General features: G+C 55.8%; 3 protein-coding genes across 3 annotated transcripts; 1 reads left to right on the top strand and 2 right to left on the bottom strand.

Moving 5' to 3' along the window:
• Positions 1 to 1,532: 1,532 nt before the first annotated feature.
• Positions 1,533 to 3,194, bottom strand: GGS23DRAFT_600613 (uncharacterized protein; the record flags this gene model as incomplete). Its single annotated transcript, XM_051519103.1, has 3 exons — positions 1,533 to 1,888; positions 1,944 to 2,221; positions 2,470 to 3,194. The coding sequence occupies 3 exons, from the start codon at positions 3,192 to 3,194 to the stop codon at positions 1,533 to 1,535; spliced, it is 1,359 nt and encodes a 452-aa protein (XP_051367897.1).
• A 2,307-nt stretch (positions 3,195 to 5,501) lies between these two features.
• On the top strand, positions 5,502 to 6,563 carry GGS23DRAFT_607667 (nucleophile aminohydrolase; the record flags this gene model as incomplete). Its single annotated transcript, XM_051520083.1, has 3 exons — positions 5,502 to 5,504; positions 5,570 to 5,794; positions 5,928 to 6,563. The coding sequence occupies 3 exons, from the start codon at positions 5,502 to 5,504 to the stop codon at positions 6,561 to 6,563; spliced, it is 864 nt and encodes a 287-aa protein (XP_051367896.1).
• Positions 6,564 to 8,703: 2,140 nt separating this feature from the next.
• Positions 8,704 to 10,851, bottom strand: GGS23DRAFT_331397 (uncharacterized protein). The gene is made up of 4 exons (XM_051512961.1): positions 10,481 to 10,851; positions 10,343 to 10,410; positions 10,077 to 10,278; positions 8,704 to 10,015 (listed from the first exon to the last, which is right to left on the bottom strand). Exons 1-4 carry the CDS (start codon positions 10,702 to 10,704, stop codon positions 8,878 to 8,880), a joined length of 1,632 nt encoding a protein of 543 aa, XP_051367895.1. The 5' UTR covers positions 10,705 to 10,851; the 3' UTR covers positions 8,704 to 8,877.
• Positions 10,852 to 19,398: the final 8,547 nt, after the last annotated feature.

Here is a 19,398-nt window from a genome sequence, read left to right as displayed (position 1 = left end):
TCCTCTCGTAAACTCGTCTTGTGTGCCCGTCTTGTGTGCCCGTTATATAGCGACATAGAGTACAAGGACACACACGGCCTTTTTCCAGAGCCGTATTAATCGCTCTTTACCGCTGAATCGAAACCAGCTTTGCGGAGGCCCCCCCCAAACCAATCACTAATCTTCGGCAATCCCTTCGGGGCAACCGGGTGTGCTGCATACGACAAAGACACCGACTGTTGTAAAGGAGCCTATCGATTCGGCAGTATACTCCCTGCTGTGTTGTGATACAAGGCCATGGCCAGCCAACAGAAGTCGAACCCACCCTACATAGAACCAATGCCGTGGTGAAAGCATCCGCCTTTACTCACACCCTACAGCTTCTTTCCCTCGGTGTTCCATCCATGTCACATGGTCAGCCGATATACAGTCGTCATAGCTGCCACCCATGTGTCTTCTCCGTAGTGTTTCCTATCTGCGTGGTAACCTTTTTGTCTCTTCGCCACTGGTGTCGCCGACCATGCTTGCCACGCCAACCCCGGAAAGCATACAAAGACGCGTGACCTTTGATCTCCGGCCATCCGGTAACCCGACTTCTTTACAACTCGAGAAAGCTTCATGAGAAAAGCGCCGATGTAACCCCCCCACGCCCTTCCGCCATCACCATGACATGACATGACATGACGGATGTGAGCATACTAATTACTCTTGTCGGGGGATGAGGTCAGTAAGCGTGCTAATATCGCAGAGGCTCACCTTTGTCCGGGTATATGATAAACCCGGGGTTCTCATTCCTGTAATAATGACAAAAGAGCGGTTAATAGGTGAGCCCGTACTAGCTCCGAACGAATGACAATCAAGGCCCATAGGCGCCCGACAGTAATACCGCAGGCAGGGGGTGGCACCCATGCTGTGTATATGAGGTTGTGAATTGTTGGGGTGGTTATGCCCACGATACATACCGCGTAACGGGATGATACGGGTGATACGGAACAAGTGGAATGTGTGGGTGCAGGCACATATATATCAAGTAGGACCCCTAAACTCGTACAGATATATGACACGAAGGTGTACCCTTGAGTGTATTCGACTGCTTGTTATCATAACTTTCTAGACTGTACAGTGCCCTTGTGGAGAGTTAAGAGACCCTTCCCACGGATGGGGACACTACTTCCAGCTGGCACCAAAAACATCTAATATAGAGGGTCGTCATTCGTTCCGTTACTTGGGGTAGTGGTAGTGAAGTCTTCGTGGAGTAAATCACCCCACGAGAGACCTGCAATCGGGATAGTACTTGGAGTATTCAAACCCAGAAGATCCACCAAGTTCACGTACTCGGGAGGTGAAAAGAGATTATGGGTTGCATCTCTTCTATGTCCCATCGCTCCGCTTCCGCTGACATCGGTTTCTCTCATCAACTCTAGTGTCTTATATTTCGCACACGGATCGACGGCAGAATTTTCATCTCGTTGAGATCGGCACGAGGCGATTGAGTCGGGCAATGAAGACCAACGTCCCATATTAGCGAACTTGCGTTCTTGCAAGGCCGTAATCTAATCCGGAGGTAGCGTCCAATTTCCTGCCGCAGACCCGGTAGGCGAAGAGTCGCCGCCTATAGGAGGCGGGCTAGGCTCGCTGTCTGGTAAGTGAGCTTCTGAGGCCGTGAGGAAGGCCCTCAGGAGCTTGGGCTGCAGAGATCTAATCAGCTCAACCGCACGATCTCGCACGGATTGATCTGATATCTGGAGCTGGAGCTCTATGTCCCTTTCGAGCTCCCGCTGCAGGGCAGGCGGTAGCTCCGACGTAAGGTATGCCTCGTACACCGATATGTCCAGTTTATTGTCTAAACTGGGATCATCGCGACTCTGAGAAGCTCTTCTGTTGCCGTTTGCCTCCGAGTACTCGTAGTCTACTTGACAGTCAGCGTGAAACTCATCGGGCCGGCCGAAATCCCGCGGACTAACAAGGCGTTGGGATGTCTAGGGGATCATCGCCGGGGAACAGAATGCGGTACATGTCGTTCCACTTCTCCGGTTCGGGCTTATTGGTGACGTCTTTCTTCCTAGACTTAAGCAACTTCTCTTGCCCTAGGCTGACACCCTCTAATTGTTCTTCGAAAGCCCGCAATTCGCACGGTCGCGTAGACCGCTGGTGCAATGCGAGCTCCTTGGGGCCCTGAAATTCCCACCCGCAGCGATTACACCGAAATTGAGGCAGTCGATGTCGCCGGAACAGATGTTCTCTAGCGCTGAGCATTAGCCATCGAGCCCTAACTTCCTGTCTCTGGACGTCGAGGAGAAGATTAGAGGCATAATCGCATGCTTACTTGACTCGGTGGACCGACACCCACCCAGGACCGGCACAAGCCCTCTCGTGCACATATTTCTGTGGACACCTCTTGAAGAATGGCATGCGAAGCGGCGGACAGGTGGTGACTCTTGCTTGGGGAGCTTCCTAGGTCGACGAGGATGATTCCGCTCGGGCTCGGACTCTTCGTTGTCCGAATAATTTTGCGCGCGATCGCTTTTTCGTTTCCTCGAGCTGCCAGGAGCGGAAGTGCCAGAATTAGAGAGCGGTGACCAGTTTCGAGATTGTTGTTGCCTCGACGAGTCCTCGCAGCCACATGTTTGGGCAGTAAAGCCGCTGTGCGAATGCAACGTCTCTTGTACGATCTGGATAATAGACCCGACAGACTCGGCCGCTCTCCGCTGGTCTTCGTCGATGGAGATGAAGCCGGCTCGGCTTTGGGTCCACAAATTGTCGGGATTCACGTCGGACCTGTGCAGCTCCGTCTCCCTTTGGTGTGCAACCATCCGAAGACCCCGAATCTCTTGTACAATGCCTTCCCGCACAGCAGATTCCAACCGCGAGAATACGCTCCCGCTCCAGCGGAGCAGCGTACTTATCGAAACCGACTGCGCTTTCCTGTGACGTGGCACCTGGCTGTGCGCATGCCCATCGCGTGGACGCGGCAAGGGGCGATTCCCGACGAAGACTACAGTTTTTGATGTTTTCGAGACGTCTACCGTGGTGTCTGCTACTTTCCGCATAGAAGACTTGAGTCGCGGTTTCGTGGGTTGATGTATTATTCTTTTAGTTTCCGCTCTCGGCGGGGTGGTGATGGCGGCTTTGTCCTGGCAAGCGGGGCTGGCGTGGTCTATCTTCTGATTCTCATCGCCGACAGCGGGTGAGTCTATACAAATTACGAAGGACATCGCAATGTAGATTACCGATGCGTGGGAAGCGTAGATGTAAAATGTGCGACGATTTAGCACAGATGAGGACTGAATATGTGCGGATGCGAATGGCAAATGATGAAAGCAAGTTGAAGATGCGTAGTCTACTCTGCCCTCAAGATAAATGGCAGCCTATACCGGCGATGTCGCGTCGCAGTCGAGCGCATCCCGCACCCCGCTGCGTCCGCCGTGGCGGTGTTGAATATACAAGGGCCTGGGACGGCCTACAGTTTTGCGCATTTGCGCAGAACTCAGCTGCAAGCTGTCGGTCCTAGTCGTAAGGTGGCATTGGCGGGTTGAGGATACGACCTCTTCCAGTCGAAAAGGCGATAGCGGCCAATCGTCGACAGCCACCATGCTGACTTCTGTCCCTCCCGGGGGTCTCTCCTCGTCCCGTTCGTCGGGGGGGAGGAGCTGGGCCTTCTTTCTTGTAGGATCGCCAGCTACCGGCCAACCCTTTCTCCGTGCTGACTTCTGTGTCCGGGGGATATCCCAAGCGTGAATATGCCTACGCGGACGGAGAGGACAGAGCCGCCAAGGGCAGAGGAATGGGTGGCGATCACTGGTCCCTTTCCGTACGCCAAAGATCGCTCCGACTTCACCCCTTCTTCCCCCATCCTCCAACGCCCTCCGCGTCTTTAGGTGACGTTGGGTATGCACGAGAGTATAGGTACGACGTAGGTAGGCATAGGTACAGAAGGCCGTGGAAGGGATTCGCTCATGGAATTCATGTTTCGAGTTGCTGCTAAGAATCAGGCTCAACACTGCAGACGAGGACGAAACGGGTGTATACTGTTACAGGTAGAAGCTGAATCGATACCCATATTTGGTGAGAGGTACCTACCTTACTCCCTAGGTAGGTAGGTACCATACAGGGAGGGGGGGGTCTATGGACAGTATGTCAGCCATAGAGTCGGGGTACCGACACGGTAACAAAATCTAGTAAGGGTTACCTTAGCTGGTCATTCTTTCGGAGGGGCTAAAAGAATTACAGCAAGGGTCACGGTACCGACCTTATTACCTTCCCTTCTTATAATTTCAGGATGGCCTTTATGATAACGTAGGAACTAATGTCCAGACGGATATAATGTCTATATTCCATAGGTACCTACCTACCTACCTACCTACCTACCTACCTAGACCTACCTGTTGTCTTCATCTTTTTTCTACAAACACCATAATCTATTACCCATCTGCGAACCTATCTGCGAACCTATCTGCGAACCTATCTACGAACTTATCTGCGAACCTATCTGCGAACCCGTGGGAGCTAGTTCGCGCGTGTGGAATCTATCTATCTTCGAACCTATCTTAGAACCTATGGGAGCTTGTTCAGGCGTATGGAATCTATCTATCTTCGAATCTATGGGAGCTAGTTCGCGCGTGTGGAATCTATCTATCTTCGAACCTATCTTGGAACCTGTGGGAGCTTGTTCAGACGTATGGAATCTATCTATCTTCGATCCTATGGGAGCTAGTTCGCGTACGTAGAATCTATGAGAGCTAGTTCGCGCGTACGCGTGGAATCTATCTATCTTCGAACCTATCTTAGAACCTATGGGAGCTTGTTCAGACGTATGGAATCTATCTATCTTCGATCCTATGGGAGCTAGTTCGCGTGCGTGGAATCTATCTATCTTCGAACCTATCTACGAACCTATGGGAGCTAGTTCGTACGCGTAGAATCTATCTATCTTCGAACCTATGGAAGAGAGGTAGGAGGTAGGTAATAGACGTAAAAGATACAAAGGTACAAAGGTACGTACTTAATAACATAGAGGTAACCGGGTAATCCTATAGAATGTACCTTTTTTTAAAATAAAGACATTATATCCGGATGGTAACTATATCGGGAAATGGTAATAATGTTAGCCTAGAGTTTAATTTACTCTTATTACGAGGTAGATACTATGTCTAGTCATAGAAAGGGTTGCTGACATAGTGTCAATAGACCCCCCCCTCCCTGTATGGTAGGTAAGAGATTAGGCGCACTGGGTTCAGCCGCTCAAGCCACCTGGCAGCCACCTGGGAGGGAGTCAAGCCACTCAGGCTGGCTCTCTCGGTACTTGGGTACTTAGGGTAGAGGGGTACGTCGATACCTGTGGATAACGCGCAGCTTCGGGTTGCCTGAAGCTCTCCGCGCCTTGTCCAACTTCGTCACAATCCAGAGCTTCGCTCCCCCGTCTCGTCTCCCATCTCCCTTTTCTACTTTCCCTCTCCCCCCTCTTCCCGATAAATCTCACATCCTCATACCCGCAAGGCTCCCCCTACGTAAAAATCACCACCATGGTAAGCTTCGCCCCCCCCGGTCTCTTCGGGCCGCCGTTTCCTAAGCTCACGATATATCCAATTAGACGTCGATAGGGACGGGCTACGATCTCGCCAACTCCATCTTCTCGCCCGACGGACGGAACTTCCAAGTCGAATATGCCGTTAAGGCGGTCGAGAACGGCGGCACGTCTATCGGCATCCGCTGCAAGGACGGCGTCGTCCTGGCCGTCGAGAAGGTCATCACTTCGAAGCTGCTGAAGCCCGGCGCGAACCAGCGCATCGCCACTATCGACAAGCACCTAGGGGTGGTATGTTGTTGCCCGCCGTCTGCCGTTCCTCTCTATTTTCTCTCGGGCGTGCATCTGAGCATATACACGTACATTGGTGTCGCGAGACTGACTAACCACGGTTTCCACTCTCCCACCCTGCCCTTTGGAATAGGTCTACTCCGGCATGGTACCTGACGGCCGCCACTTCGTCGATCGCGCCCGCGACGAGGCCCGCAGCTGGCGCGAATCCTTCAAGACACCCATCTCGACGTCCGACCTAGCGAGCCGCATGGGCGGGTACCTGCAGGTGTACACGTTGTACCAGTCGGCACGGCCGTTCGGTATCACAGCCATCGTGGGCGGCTTTGACTCGGAGCTGGAAGCGCCGGTGGACGGGCAAGTAGGTGCGGGCCCGTCGGTCGGCGCCGGCGGCAAGGTCGAGGGCAAGAAGCACGGCGGGCCGGCCCTGTACATGATCGAGCCGAGCGGGCTGTACTGGGGATATTACGGCGCGGCGACGGGCAAAGGCCGGCAGGCGGCCAAGGCCGAGCTCGAGAAGCTGAACCTGGCCGAGGGCGCGCTCAGCCTTGAGCAGGCCGTCAAGGAGGCCGCGCGGATCATCTACGTCGCGCAGCAGGACAACAAAGACAAGGAGTTCGAGCTCGAGATGAGCTGGATCAGCGGCGCTGACGGCCCCACCAAGGGCCTTCACCAGGAGGTCCCGCGCGCCCTGTTCGAGGAGGCCGAGCGCCTGGCCAAGAAGGCCATCTCAGAGGACGACGAAGAGGAGGAAGAGATGCAGCAATAAGGGAGGCGATACCGAGAACCCGGCCGCCGGCGTGCTATAGATCCTCTGGCACGCGTGCAGCTAGATAGAACAAGCGGGATGAAACGTGGCTTGTACAACAAGGGAAAAAGAAAATTTCAAACCGAAAGTTACGGCAGAGTCGAGGCGAAGTGCTAGCACTCTCGGGACGGGAAATCGGTAAGCCACAGAGACGAATGCGATCCGCGGAAGCAAAGCCCAGCAGCCGTCAACCCAGCCTGGCCGGGCATCGCAGCACGAGGCGGGCTAGCAACAACTGCCGCATGAGGCGCCAGGTAAAATAAAAATAAAAAACTCAGCCGCCCCTAGAACCGTGAAATACCCTGCGCCTCTCATCCTATGAACGGTCCGGAGGCGGACAGCCGAGGGTCCCATGCGCAAATCATGATCATACACTGCCGTGACTGTGTGTCTGCGAGAAAGGCACGTAAAACCCGTCCGTCCACCGCACAACTACGCCGACGCCCTAACCCCGTACCTCCTACCCGAGCGCCCGGCGGCAACACAACGCCTATTAGCCACGCGAAGGCGCGCTCCAAAACGGCACCGTCGCGGCTGGAATTGGGCCCGTCGGTCTGCTGCCCTCGCTCTCGTCTGCTCCCGCGCGCAGCCATCTAGAAGGGCCACGCCTCTCGCCTTCCGCTGTTCTTGCGTCGGTCGGCGACGAGTGCTCTTCGACACGCCACCCGAGGATAGATATAGACCGTTGCCTACCGCTCCGGGTACAGGGTGGGCCCGTTACGGGGGGCGGGGCCGGTCTACCGGGAGAAAAGCCGTAGGCAAGCATACGTGTACCTACCAATCAGCCAGGAGGCGTGAAATGCCTGATTGTGAGAATACATCGCAGCGTGCCCTCGCACATCATACCTTGTCTTCACAAAGTTCAAGACACGGCGATGAGCGAGTTCTTTGCGGTAGACCGACACGCCTGCGCCCCGCCCCTCCCACATGTTGCTATTCCGCCACTACTCCGTTGGCGCTCCCACCGTCACAGAGGCAGAGACACGTTTACACTTGCACGCGAGGCTCATCAAGCATTCGTATTCCGGATTTCATATTACTAGACGCAGCTACACTAGCGAGCTAGCCTGGCTCCAGAGGACGAGTGGGGGGGCTCTAGCCCGTCGCGAAGGAGGCAAGGGGGAAGAGAGAGAGAAGACTGGGAGGAGGGGGAATCGGTGCTATCCATCCCGCGCCAACCGCGTCTCGTCTCGCCTCGCCTCGCCTCGCCTCGTCGCGCGAAGTGTCCTCTCCCCACACCCAAGAGCGTAAAATCAGGCGCGTTCCGTTCACCTCCCCCTTCCTACCACGGAATGAGGGGGGCGCGGAAAAAGACCAGCGAAAGCAGACGGTAAGAGAACCGTTGACCGTGAGGGTAACAGACGAGAGAGAGAGAGAAATACTAGTGTCACATACACATACATGAACGTGCTGAGCAACGGAGGGAAGCAACAGGGAGCCTGAGTCCTTTACCCGCCTTCCCTTTCGGCGCGTAACGCGACGCTCTCGCCTGCTCGCGGTCACTTCGGTCTTCGTCTTCACCCTTCTGCCACGCCGACGCGTAATAAAAAAACCCGGCCCGTATGCCCGTCTCGTGTGGACGACGCATTTGGTGTAGGTGGATAGCGAGATGCCATCCCTGGGTACCGCCGATACATCAGAAGCAAGGAAAAGCGCGTGTAGATCCGACGGAAGGAGAAGCGCAAGTAGCGTGGTGGATGTACCAGTGGTAAGAAATATTAAAGTCGTGGGTTACAACGTATAGTGAGAGTAGTGTCATAAGCGTACCGTTTCCTCCCTTCCTCCCAAGCGGAAAGCTGGGAGGAAGGATGTAGGCTCGTAGAAGAGGTGTTCGGATTAACTCGTATAATGTGTAAATCGTGATTCGGACATTCCCCACGAGGTACGGGGTAGTGGTGGGCGAGACGGCGTCGCGTCGGGCGTCCATCGATCGGTAGAAGAGAGAATCGGCAAGAAAAGGTGGGTGGATGTCCTTGTAAACCGTGCGCCATGCATTTCTGAACACAGGGAAAGAAGTAATGAGAGTGCTCCGGTATGCGAGCACATCAGATGCCAGATCTAACAGAGCTCAGAGCAATGCAACCAACCGGTATGCTATGCAAATGCCTGTCTAATGCTGAAAAGGAAAAGAAAACAAACATGGGTATAATAAAAACAGTGTCGGTGCGACGACGAGCTCGACGAGACGAGCGGATATAAGACTAAACGAATTAAACGCAGGTCGCGAATGGTCGTGAGATTAACGGTGTGTCAGTCTCGAAAGCCCGCTAGGGCTCTAGTACGAGGCCATCCGACGGGCAGGCGAGCGGTTGTTGCCCAGGATGGGCGAGTTACCAATCATCATGCCCGGCGACGGCTGCTCGTGGTATCTCTCGGGGCCGGTGGGCGAGTCCTCGATCATGGAGTCGCGATGGCCAAAGGCGAACGTCTTGGCCCGGTTCAGTCCCTTGCGCTTCTGCTGCAGCTTGCCCAATTCGCGCTCGCACGTGTTGGCATGCTCTTCGGCGCCCATGGCAACATAGGCTTGGGGGTAGCATCGATCGCGGTGCTCGATGAAGAACTCGCTGTATCCGCCATCGAGGATGTACACCTCGGGGTACGTCAGCCTCGGGTAGAACTCAGCGTTAATCATCCGATCGGACGCGCGGATGTGACGGGCCATCATGGGCGCACGGCAGGCCGAGTACTCGCAATGGAAGACGAGAAGCGTCCGGCCATCCATTGGGTTCTCGAACAGATGTCGCGCTAGCAGCTCCTTGTCGTTGTAGTTGATGGCAGCATCGATATGGCCTCCATCATACTCGTACTCGAAGCGGCAATCGATGACCATCTTCTGCGTGTAGTACTCGTTGAACTTGCCATCGAGCACGTCAAGGAACGTGGCCCGGGAGATGCGAGGGATATTGTCGCTCTCGCCGTCGGGGTAGAAATGCGGCAAGACAGGGTCCTGCGGCTCCTCCACGTCCACGACAGATTGCAGATTGCTATGGGGGAAAACATCGTCGGCAGCGGCGTTGACGACATCATTGGGGTTATCGAACATGCTGAGCGATCGTCGGTAGGGACGGCGATTTCGGGCGAATGGGTTGGCCAGTTTGCGCGTGTGGTTGGCGACGGGCGACCCGCTGCTAATGTCCCGGCTGCCGGTGAGGCTCGCGAATTGTCCTTTCGACCGCGACGCGCCTGGGGGGGTAGGGCTGTTGGCGGACTGCGGTCGTCGGTCTTGCAGCGGGGAGGAGCCGAAGCATTCGCTGGGCGATAGCGTCGCAGAATTGGATCCGACACGAGAATCACCTCCGAGACGGAAAGACGGCGCCTGGTTCTCCTGCTGTATGCGAGCAAGAAGACCGTTCGTAGAGTGACCCTTGGTGCGTGTCAACGACGGCCGACGCATCCCAGGACGTCTACGGTTGCTGCCTCTGGTCAGCCGGGTATTAAAAAAAAACGAACCAAGATACCGAGTCGTGGACTTACTCAAGCAAGCCCAAAGCATGGCGTGGTGCGGGGATGGGGGATTCCATCATCATGTCGTCGTCAGGCGATCCGAGAGGAGTAGGCGAGGTAATCTCAGTGGTGCCGTAGAACGCCTGTTTCTGGGGCAAGGGAGAAATATCCATCGCATCACTCATGGGTGCGGGCGAGGAGGTAGCTGGCAGCGGGGGTGTGGTAGCATAGCCTATGACCGACCGAGATTAGCGCCTCTCAGCGTGATTAACCGGGCTATGCCCAGGAAAACGTACCGCGATTCTCCATGGCCTCCATCATGTTGGAGGTGAAGAGGGCCCGGCGCGGTGTGGGAAATCGAGGGCTAATTCACAGCGGTCAGTACACGAAACACGTCTCCATCCACTTCGCACGCCGCCTCTTCTCCCACCTACCTCTCCTCGTTATCGATGCGGAAATTCTGTGAGAGATCCGCAGCCAGGCTGGCGGCGGGAGACGAGCCACGGATCGACTTCAGATTGAAGTAGTCGGGCTTGGGCCGTTGCAATTGCTCACGGAGGCTGAAGGCGTTTCCGGCTTGCAAGCGGGAGTGCGGAAGCTGTCCCCAGTTCCCGGCCGGAGAGGCGCGCATCGCTGCCAACGGCGACGAGGAATTCATGGCTGCTTGGACGGGCGAAAATGGCTGGCGAGGAGGGTGTGTAAGACGGTAGCCCTATTCCTCAATGTCTACTACTTGCTTGCTTGCGAGTAACAAATCGACCATCTAAAATAGCGAGCCGAGCACGAGGGCGGTCTAAGGCCGTTCACCATTAATGGATGTTTCCCCTTCCCGTGCGCTAGCTTCCTAATCTTGCTACTGGTCTGGCACCGGCCGGCCACGGAGCGGAGGATAATGGCGTCAAGCGATCGTCAGGTCTAGGAGAGCGAGGAGGGGGTGTAAGCTAGCGGAGCTATGCCGGAACTGCGGATGCTCGGAGGGGGAAGAGGTCGAGATGGCACTTCCGATGTCCAGTTTACAGCAAGACGCTACCTGTCGGGTGATGTCCCTGAATTCAGTCTCAGCACCGGCTCTCTCTCGCTGTCTCTCCAGCTTCCCGACTGACGCTCTCGGCACGTCCCAGGTTGACGAATTGGGTCACAGGCAGTAGGATCTCAGACATCCGGTGCAGGCCGTAGGAAGGAATCCAGTTCGCGCAGCGTCCGTCCGGGTGTAATTGTACGTACCTCGTGCCTGTCCTACGGGAGCGGGAGCCTGCTTGGTTACGAGAGCGAGAGGAGGGGAATAGCGGTTGCCCGGGGTAGCTGAGGATGGAGAGGTAGTAGGCGTGTCGGGCCCACGAGGGCAATTGGGAGACAGGTGAGTGTATTCGGCTGCCTTCCTATCCGGGACACGAGAGCATCGGGTTAGGAAGTTAGGTCGACAACGGCAGATCAATCGTTGATCCGGGGTAGGCCTCGAGGAATCCGGAGCCAAGGAGGGCAGAAAGAATAATTAGGCAGGTCCTCGTCGGCAACGATACTCTCCAATGCTATACCACGTCCTCTGGTGGGGGGGGCACTGTGAAAGCTGTGAGCCGTCCTGGTAGAGGCAATGGCAAACCGTGGAGGGGGGAAAAGGACGAGGAGGAGGAGCCGGAGGCGACAACAGGATGTCGTCGACGGCAACAGGAGGGGACGGGGAGGAGGAAGGAGAGGAGCGAGGCAAGGTAAGAGTCGACAAGCAAGTGAGAAGCAGAACAGGAAAGCTGAAGTTGAGGTGGAAGGGCTTTTGATGCTTTTTGTTCTGGCGCCGGCGCTGTGCGGGCTTAAGCTGTGTTGTGTACAGAAGCAGAGCATGTAAGCTGGGTGGAGTGCGGACACTACCACCCACGCACACAGAGGTACAAGAGCTACTATGGCGGCGGCAGCAGTGCGGGAGGTACCAGGGCGGTTGCGAAGGTAACGGTGTCGGGTGGGCATCCAATCGCAGCGGCCAATGGCTAGCGGAAGTGCCCACCAGCCGGCCGTCGTCAGGGCAATTCGCTGGTGGTGCCCGCCCGTGGCTGGAAATGGCAGTTGGCAGGGCATGGCTAGGGCCTGTAGAGGGGCCCTGCAGCGTGGGTTCGGGGCGTGGGTTCAGCGCCGGGTCGGGCTGGGCTCACTGTTTTACACGCCAAGGCGCAGGGGCCTGGCACGGGCGTAGGCGTTGGTGGGTGCGGCGGGGGCATCTGCAGGCCTATCAGGCTCGTACCGCTTAGGTACCTCATAGGTATGTAAGGTACCTACGGAGGTGTGGAGATGGGTATGTAGGTGCAAGGTAGTGCTGCGTACGACGCCAGGTGCGTAGGTACATCCGATCTACAGCTGTTCCTGCAGCACGGCAGCATCTCCACACCCATTCGGTCTCCCTATGCTGCGTTAGCTACCGAGGTAGGTACCTACTACCGCACCGCCCAGCTACCTCTTACCTGCCTTAGGTCCCTACCTTAGGTACCTACGATAGGCGCTGTTACCTACAAAAAAGGCACCGGGTTTCCAGGCGGTGTGAGCTTGTAATTGCCGCCCCAGCTTGGAACTGTCCTCCCCTGCCGTAGCGCTGCCTGCTACCCAGCACAGGTACCATTACAGGTACCATTACAGGTGCCTGCGTACCACCCAAGTCCCTACGATATACCTACGATATGAGAAGACAACCCCGTCCGCTGCCTTTACCGTTTTCACCTCACCCGGACCCGTGAAGTGGGTTGGGCGTGGGTTTATTTGTCTGTATTTGAATTGCTTGCATCCGTATCCATATCCGCAATACATACCTACATGGGCTGCTCCTACAGCCTATACTTATACGGAGTCGGCGCCCCATCCATACATGCACTTAATGTTGTTACCCAGGTGAAGAAATTGGATTAGAATAAGCCGCCTACCCAGCAATCCCATCTAATATCCCAACATGGCGTTCCTTCGTAGCCATGCTTGCCTGGTGACCCGCAGACGGCGAGCAGAAGTCCCTCCGGACATAAGAACGAACGAACATCCATATGGGTGCGCGTACATGGGTACACAGAGGACGCTGACTCCAACCTTCTCCTCCCGGTGCTGCTAACCGCGTGCATCATTGCCCGGGTACCGGGAGAAGTGAGCAGCTAGAAGGGCAGCCTAAGATCCCGTCAGCCAAGACAGTTCATCCGTACGAGGTGTTCGATCACCCGTTCATCACGAGAGAGAGAGAGAGAGAGAGAGAGACATGTTCGTCCGATGGGATGGCGGCCCTGGGAATTGCCTACATATTCTTATTCATGATCCGAGAACGAACGTATCCGAGATTGCGCCGTCGTCGCCATTCCTTCTTCCCTCAACCACTCATTCCCGAACTTCCTTCTCGCGTGTGCGCATCCAACTACTTTACTCGTCATTGTTGCTACCTCTTCCCCACCGTCGCCACGTTCTGCACTATATGCCCTGGGTAGAGAGAACATACCTACGTACTTGAGTGAGGAGAAGGAAAGGGAAGAAAACCCCGGCGGCCAACTTAACCGCAAGACTTCTAGTGCATATTCCAGAATCGAAGCAGAGTGCCATCCGTTGCTAGCTTTATGCGCTTCCCGATTTGCCCTGCATAAGACAGGGTGCCGTTAGTTGGTGCAGGAGGCATGCCTACCTACATCCTCCATCCTCCACACACACATACACATACACACATACACATACCTACACACCACTTACACGGACACATCGCACCCGCCATATACACAGTTGTCGATCATCTTGCAGATATGGGTTGATGTGTGTGTGTGTATGCGCATGCAACTTTTCCTACATATATATCATGCCCACCAATCCGTCTGCCAGGGCTGAGCTCGTTGACCCAGTTACCAACCAACTCCACAACTAGGGCGGTCCCATCCCGCAAATACGTACACCCATACACCAAGTGTATATATATGTGCGTAAACCCACACCGTATGAATGTATCGGCGTCGGGATCTGGGCTAGGTAGGAAAGCAGTCGACAGGTATAAAGATGGTGCATAAAATCAACATGTACCTGGGTTCGCTATCAATACGTGTCTCCTCCTACGTGCTCAAGTATTTCGTATTGCACGATAACTTCAGACTACTATAGAAGGACTTCCCCCCTTCCCCCCCCCCTTTTTTTTTTATCCCACCCGGTGAAGGAGACTTGTCATTCCTGATCCTCGCCAGCCTCGCACCCAGCAACAGATGTCCGTCTCCTGTTTTAGGCAATACCCGGCCAGCAAACGGAGTCCTTGTCTCTGCTGTCGAGGGGCCCCACCCGCCCATCTCACGATGTTTGGTAAACCCGGCCGCACCACCGCGACAAGGTTCGGTGGCCGGGCTGAGACGAGCTACGGCGGGCGGCAAGTTTCGAAGTGCTCGTCGAGGTGGTATGGGCGAGCCAGCCCTCTTCTACCACGGCATAACCCCTCTCCTGCTGTTCCCCGGCATCGACGTCGCGGACGTCGTCTCTGCCTTCCACCCCGGCTCGAAAACATCTCGCCATGTCTCGCCTTCGCTACTAGAAACAGGTATCTGCTGCTGCCGCAGTGTGGGGGGGAAGACGCCGGCGACGATTCGCCGAGCAGAGGGAACGGACTGTCTTGGGCCAAGATTTGCGTGGTTCACATACCACGTGTGTCCAATGCCTCGGGCGGGCACTGGCTGATTCACTGTCTCGCCGGCTCGCGGGTTCGGTATTCCCACAGCGCTACAGATATGCGGTAGACACGTACGCCGCGACTCCTAATCGCCTGCATGCCCATAATATATACACAGGCCTACCAGCACTCTCTCGTCTAAGGCGAAACCGGGCCAAGTCTGCCAGCTCCTGGCCGCGGCCTCGTCGGCAGTTGAGCTCGTATCACCCGGGAACCTGAACCGTACATAGGTCACACACCGAGCCTTGCCATTCGCCCTCACAGCTCTGCTACCCCGGATTTTGGGGTCCTTGAGGAACCATATAGCCCAACCCGATCGGTGCGCATTCCGATGTATACATATGAATGTGTTCGATGTGCATAGCATTGTTCGTCCCTTATGTAGGCCCATGGCACCCAGCACATGCATACCTAGGTACATGGTAGAGATGAGCATGTCCACCATACATAACTACCCACCTGGGTAGCATATAACGTATACATGTATGCGTACAACGTAGTATGTACAATAGAGGTGCAGCCTCTGACGGGTTTCGTGGAAGGATTTGCCTCGGGGTTCTGGCTTCGTGAGCCCGGCGTTGCTATGGGATGCTGACGAGCACCATCCCAGCAAGCTAGCTTGTCGGCGTGGGTGGGCTGCGTAGTATTGCTTCTCTTCCCCCTTTGCGGTTGGGATACAATATATAGGCCAACGTACGTATGAGTATGCATCAAGAAATTACAGGAACCTCTTACCGAACCGCACCGACCCGTAGGTGTCCCTTGCTCCTCGGTCCCTGGATTTTTTCAACACTCTTTTTTTTGCTCCTCGCCGCGTTGGCCTGAGCACCGAGCGGCTACCTACAGCTCACACCTGTTGGCGGAGCAATGACGCTTATGGCTATTTCGGAAATTCTCTGCGGCGTGTCTCGCCATGATTGGAGTCCGCTGTCGTAAAGTCCCCAGCAGCGAGCCGTAGGAGAGGAACCGAACCCGAAAAAAAAGGACTCAGAGTTCTACGTCCGCCAACGACGGGGCGTAGTACCTAAGCCACGGATAAAGACGAAGGAATGAAGATGCCCCGTGTACATTGTAAATACATGCTCAATTATGCCTCGTCCAGCTTCTAAGCGCTCAACAGCCTCAATGCGAGCCTCATTCGGAGAATTCCTCCTCTCTCGTATCCTCCCGGGTGTCAACCGGGAACATAAAACCTCAATATGATATAACAGGGATGCTGTGGGATATTTTTTTTTCTTCTTCTTCTCCTTATTCTAGCCGGCAAAACGTGGCTTGACCGCTGCAAAATCCCATGTCGGAGAAATACTGGAACAATACGCCCTAAAATCAGGGATATTCCGGAAGTCGTCTGACGGCTCTCCTCGGCGGTGTCTGAGACGAAGGGCGGAGAGGGGAACCAGCCATAAATACGTAGTAAAATCGATAGTAGGTGTGCGTGTGGACCGTCTATCCCTGGATCTCTCATCGCCAACTCCGATCTCCTAGACCACGGCAGACGTCATTCATTCATAGCGTCCTATGCGAAGGCGGGAGCTTCACATGATGATGGCCTGCCTAGCTTGCACGAGACCAGCTAAACCGGGCATCGTCGCGCCCCTCTTCGTCAGGTCGGTATGGAGTAGCTAGTACCCATAACCTGCGACGCGGGAGTCGCTCAGACGTATAACCCACATATGCGTGCAGCAAACGAGAACCTCGAACTTGTACGTATACAGTCGGTAAATCCGTCGTCTTTGTTCGGTCGCAAGTTGGGCTCGGAGTTTGGGGGGGGGGGATCTCGATCACCCGTTGATTGTTTACATGGTGCACGGAATTGGTTCGTTGTACGGACCGCCTTCGGATGACCTGCATTGGCGAGCCAAGAGGTCTCAACAGGAAGCCGAACTTGTGCCTAGCTCACTAAGACGGCTTGACCAAGCCCTCGCGAGCTGTGCGTGTGCGCTTACTATCGATGAGATCCCGGGGCGCCTAACGAGTTAGACCTCGTCCCTCAGCTTGTCGTGGAAGCAAGCTGACCGTCTCCACTGGGCAATCCCCGGGCAACGAGGTCCTACCTGTGCGACACGGTGGAGCGACTATCGATTTGTCAAAGAACCAAGCGAGGGAGAACGAAAAAAAAAAATATTCGAAAAGGCTACGCGGCTATTTCAGAGTAACCAGTGCCTCTCGCAATCTGGTCTGTCCAATGAACCCTTCATCCGATCCGTCGTTGGTGATCTCGATACTACCCGCGGTGAGGGAATACGTCGTGGTGTGATTCGGATGCTAGCAGCACGGGCCTGCGTGTGACAAGGAGGACCAGGGTGGGTGGGGATGGGTAGCCGCCGAGATGCGGAGTTAAGGATGACGAAACGAGGAGGGGGGAGGAGAGGAAGAGAGAGAGAGAGACTACGTATTAGCTTATGGGTACTCATGTGTGCAGAGAGAGGGAGAGGAGAAGAAAAGACAGCAAGGAGAGACTGGTTTAACAGGTTGCGTGGACGAGCCAGCAACGGAGCTAAGTAAACAAGCCAAACCGCGGCCGAGCGCGTGTCACTGTAAACAGCCGGCACCGCACACCCCGGTCCGTTTCGCGGTATCACGAGAAGCTGCCAGGCTGCTAAGCTGCAGAGGGCTTGGCCCGGGGCGAAAGCGACAAGGGAGCTTGGCTTAGAGCTCTGTCTCTGCTACTATGCGGTGTCGTAGCGTCGCATTTTCTTCCCAGTTCCGTCCAAAACCCACGCAGCCCACACAACCCCCTCCGCAGGCTTGACCCAGATGCGATCGGGGGGACATGGCATTTCTCACGACGCCGCCCACTAGCCGTCCCCATTGGCCCGTCGAGAGACCCTTTGCCTCACCTTCGCACAGCCAACCCGGATTAGCTCGCCTGATCGCCTGACCTGCCGTGCGTCTGTTGCTGCGCAGGAGAAGAGGGGCACGGCCAGGTCTTGAAACCAGGTCCCCTTGCGAAGATGGGATCGTGGGCGATCGGCGGAAAGGCAGACGAGAGACAGACACACAACAGCAGTCGGCCTAACAGCGGAAGACGAGTCTACTAGAGTCACCTCGTCATCCTTCCGCCCAGCTGAAATTCCGACCAGATTTGGAGTGCGCTATTTAACCAACGCGAAGAGCAAGAGGATCTCGGCCCACTCCGCGGTAGGAAGTTGAGCCCTGTCTAGTCTTCGCACGACGAGAGGTGCAGACGCGCCGAGGGCGGGGTTGCCTTGCCTCTCTCCTCTCCTGTACCGACGATCTCCCCCCTCATGGTACGATATATCCACCGCAGCCATGCCGTGCAGACCGACCAGGACCCTCGAGACAACCCCTCGCAATGCTGTCGTGCTTCGATCTCCATCGCCCATTACCTCGTTGCGCGTGCAATGCCACGGTACCTCGTCAATGCCTTATCGAGGCGAGCGAGCATCCCGCTTAACTGCTTAGGACGCGGTACTCGACTCGCACGCGCCAGCCGGTAATGCTATCACGATGTCGTGGGTCCAGATTGGCCACGCTGGGACGAGCAGCCCTATGCGTTACTAGCTAGGTAGGACAGTCTGCCTCGTCGTTTCAGCCCACCGTCTTCTGCGCTTTTCCGTGCGCGCGCATTTCGTGAATTCGACCCCGCCGCCCGGCACGATCTGGCAAACGCCGGATGCGTAAGACGCCTGGAATCGTGACCCACGCCACCCTGCATTCCTGCGAGTCAGCTCCAAGCCGCGATGAAATGCATGGAGCCTCACGCGCCCCCGCGTTCTCTCCCTCGCTCTTGAGCCTCTACGCCTCGGGCGGGAGCGGTCCGGGACTGGAGACGTTCTGCAATCGATCTATCTATCGCTGACATCCTACAAGCTACGGGTAGCTAGTTAGGTAGCAGAGCAAACAGAGTCATATTATTCAGCCAGTCAGCCAGCCAAGATGCTACCCGCATAACAGTCGCTGTAGTAGTTGTACTAGGATACTGACTTTGGGGTCCCCCCCCCCCCTCCCGGCGCCACCGCCATTCCTCGAATCCGTCGCTTGACTCGACAATTACCAAGCATACAGTTGGCGAGGCCCCGACTCCTTCGGGATTCCTGCCGCCACCCTGCAACGGGGCGGCCAACGCCCAATCAGAGAGGCCAGTTGGCTGTGCTCGGAGGGGCAGAAGGCATGCATGGCGATCGAGGGAGGAGGAGGAGGAGGAGGAGGTATGGTGACCTTGGCGGGATCGTGGGGGCAATGGGGGTTCGTGAGATAGACATGTGATGGATTGGGCTGCGTGATATACATACCATACATACGCAGGTGAAGCAGGTAGATGATGGATCGCATCGCACTCGCTGTTCTCGCCCATGGTTATCGAAACGAGAGTAGCATCACGCCCCGGAGGAGTCCCCGGATAAGTCCGCCCGGCAGTCTTGAGATAACAGCATCCTGTTGCGTTTCAAGCGCCACGGGCTGAATTGAGGACCCGGGCGTCTTCGCCCACGTCCAGTCCTAGGTGGCGTAGGTGCAATGACTCTCTAATAGATCGTGGCCTCTTGCCTTTCTGTCCCTCGCCGGTCTCCGAGAAGCTACAAAATAAGCTCCGATTTCAAGACTTGATAGATTGGGCTAGTTTAACAGAGGACTACATATGGTGTATAGGGCTTCGAAGCCCTTCGTAGGGCGTATATACTGGAGCCTAAGGGTGCTAGCAAGACGAGTAGCTGTGACTTTGCCCCGTCAGTCGCACCG

This window comes from Durotheca rogersii (genome assembly GCF_024521655.1).
Source record: "Durotheca rogersii strain YMJ 92031201 chromosome Unknown GGS23scaffold_35, whole genome shotgun sequence".
In the NCBI taxonomy this organism is placed as follows: domain Eukaryota; kingdom Fungi; phylum Ascomycota; class Sordariomycetes; order Xylariales; family Xylariaceae; genus Durotheca; species Durotheca rogersii.
The sequence above is the reverse complement of the archived record's forward strand: the minus strand, read 5'-3'. Positions and strand labels throughout refer to the sequence as shown.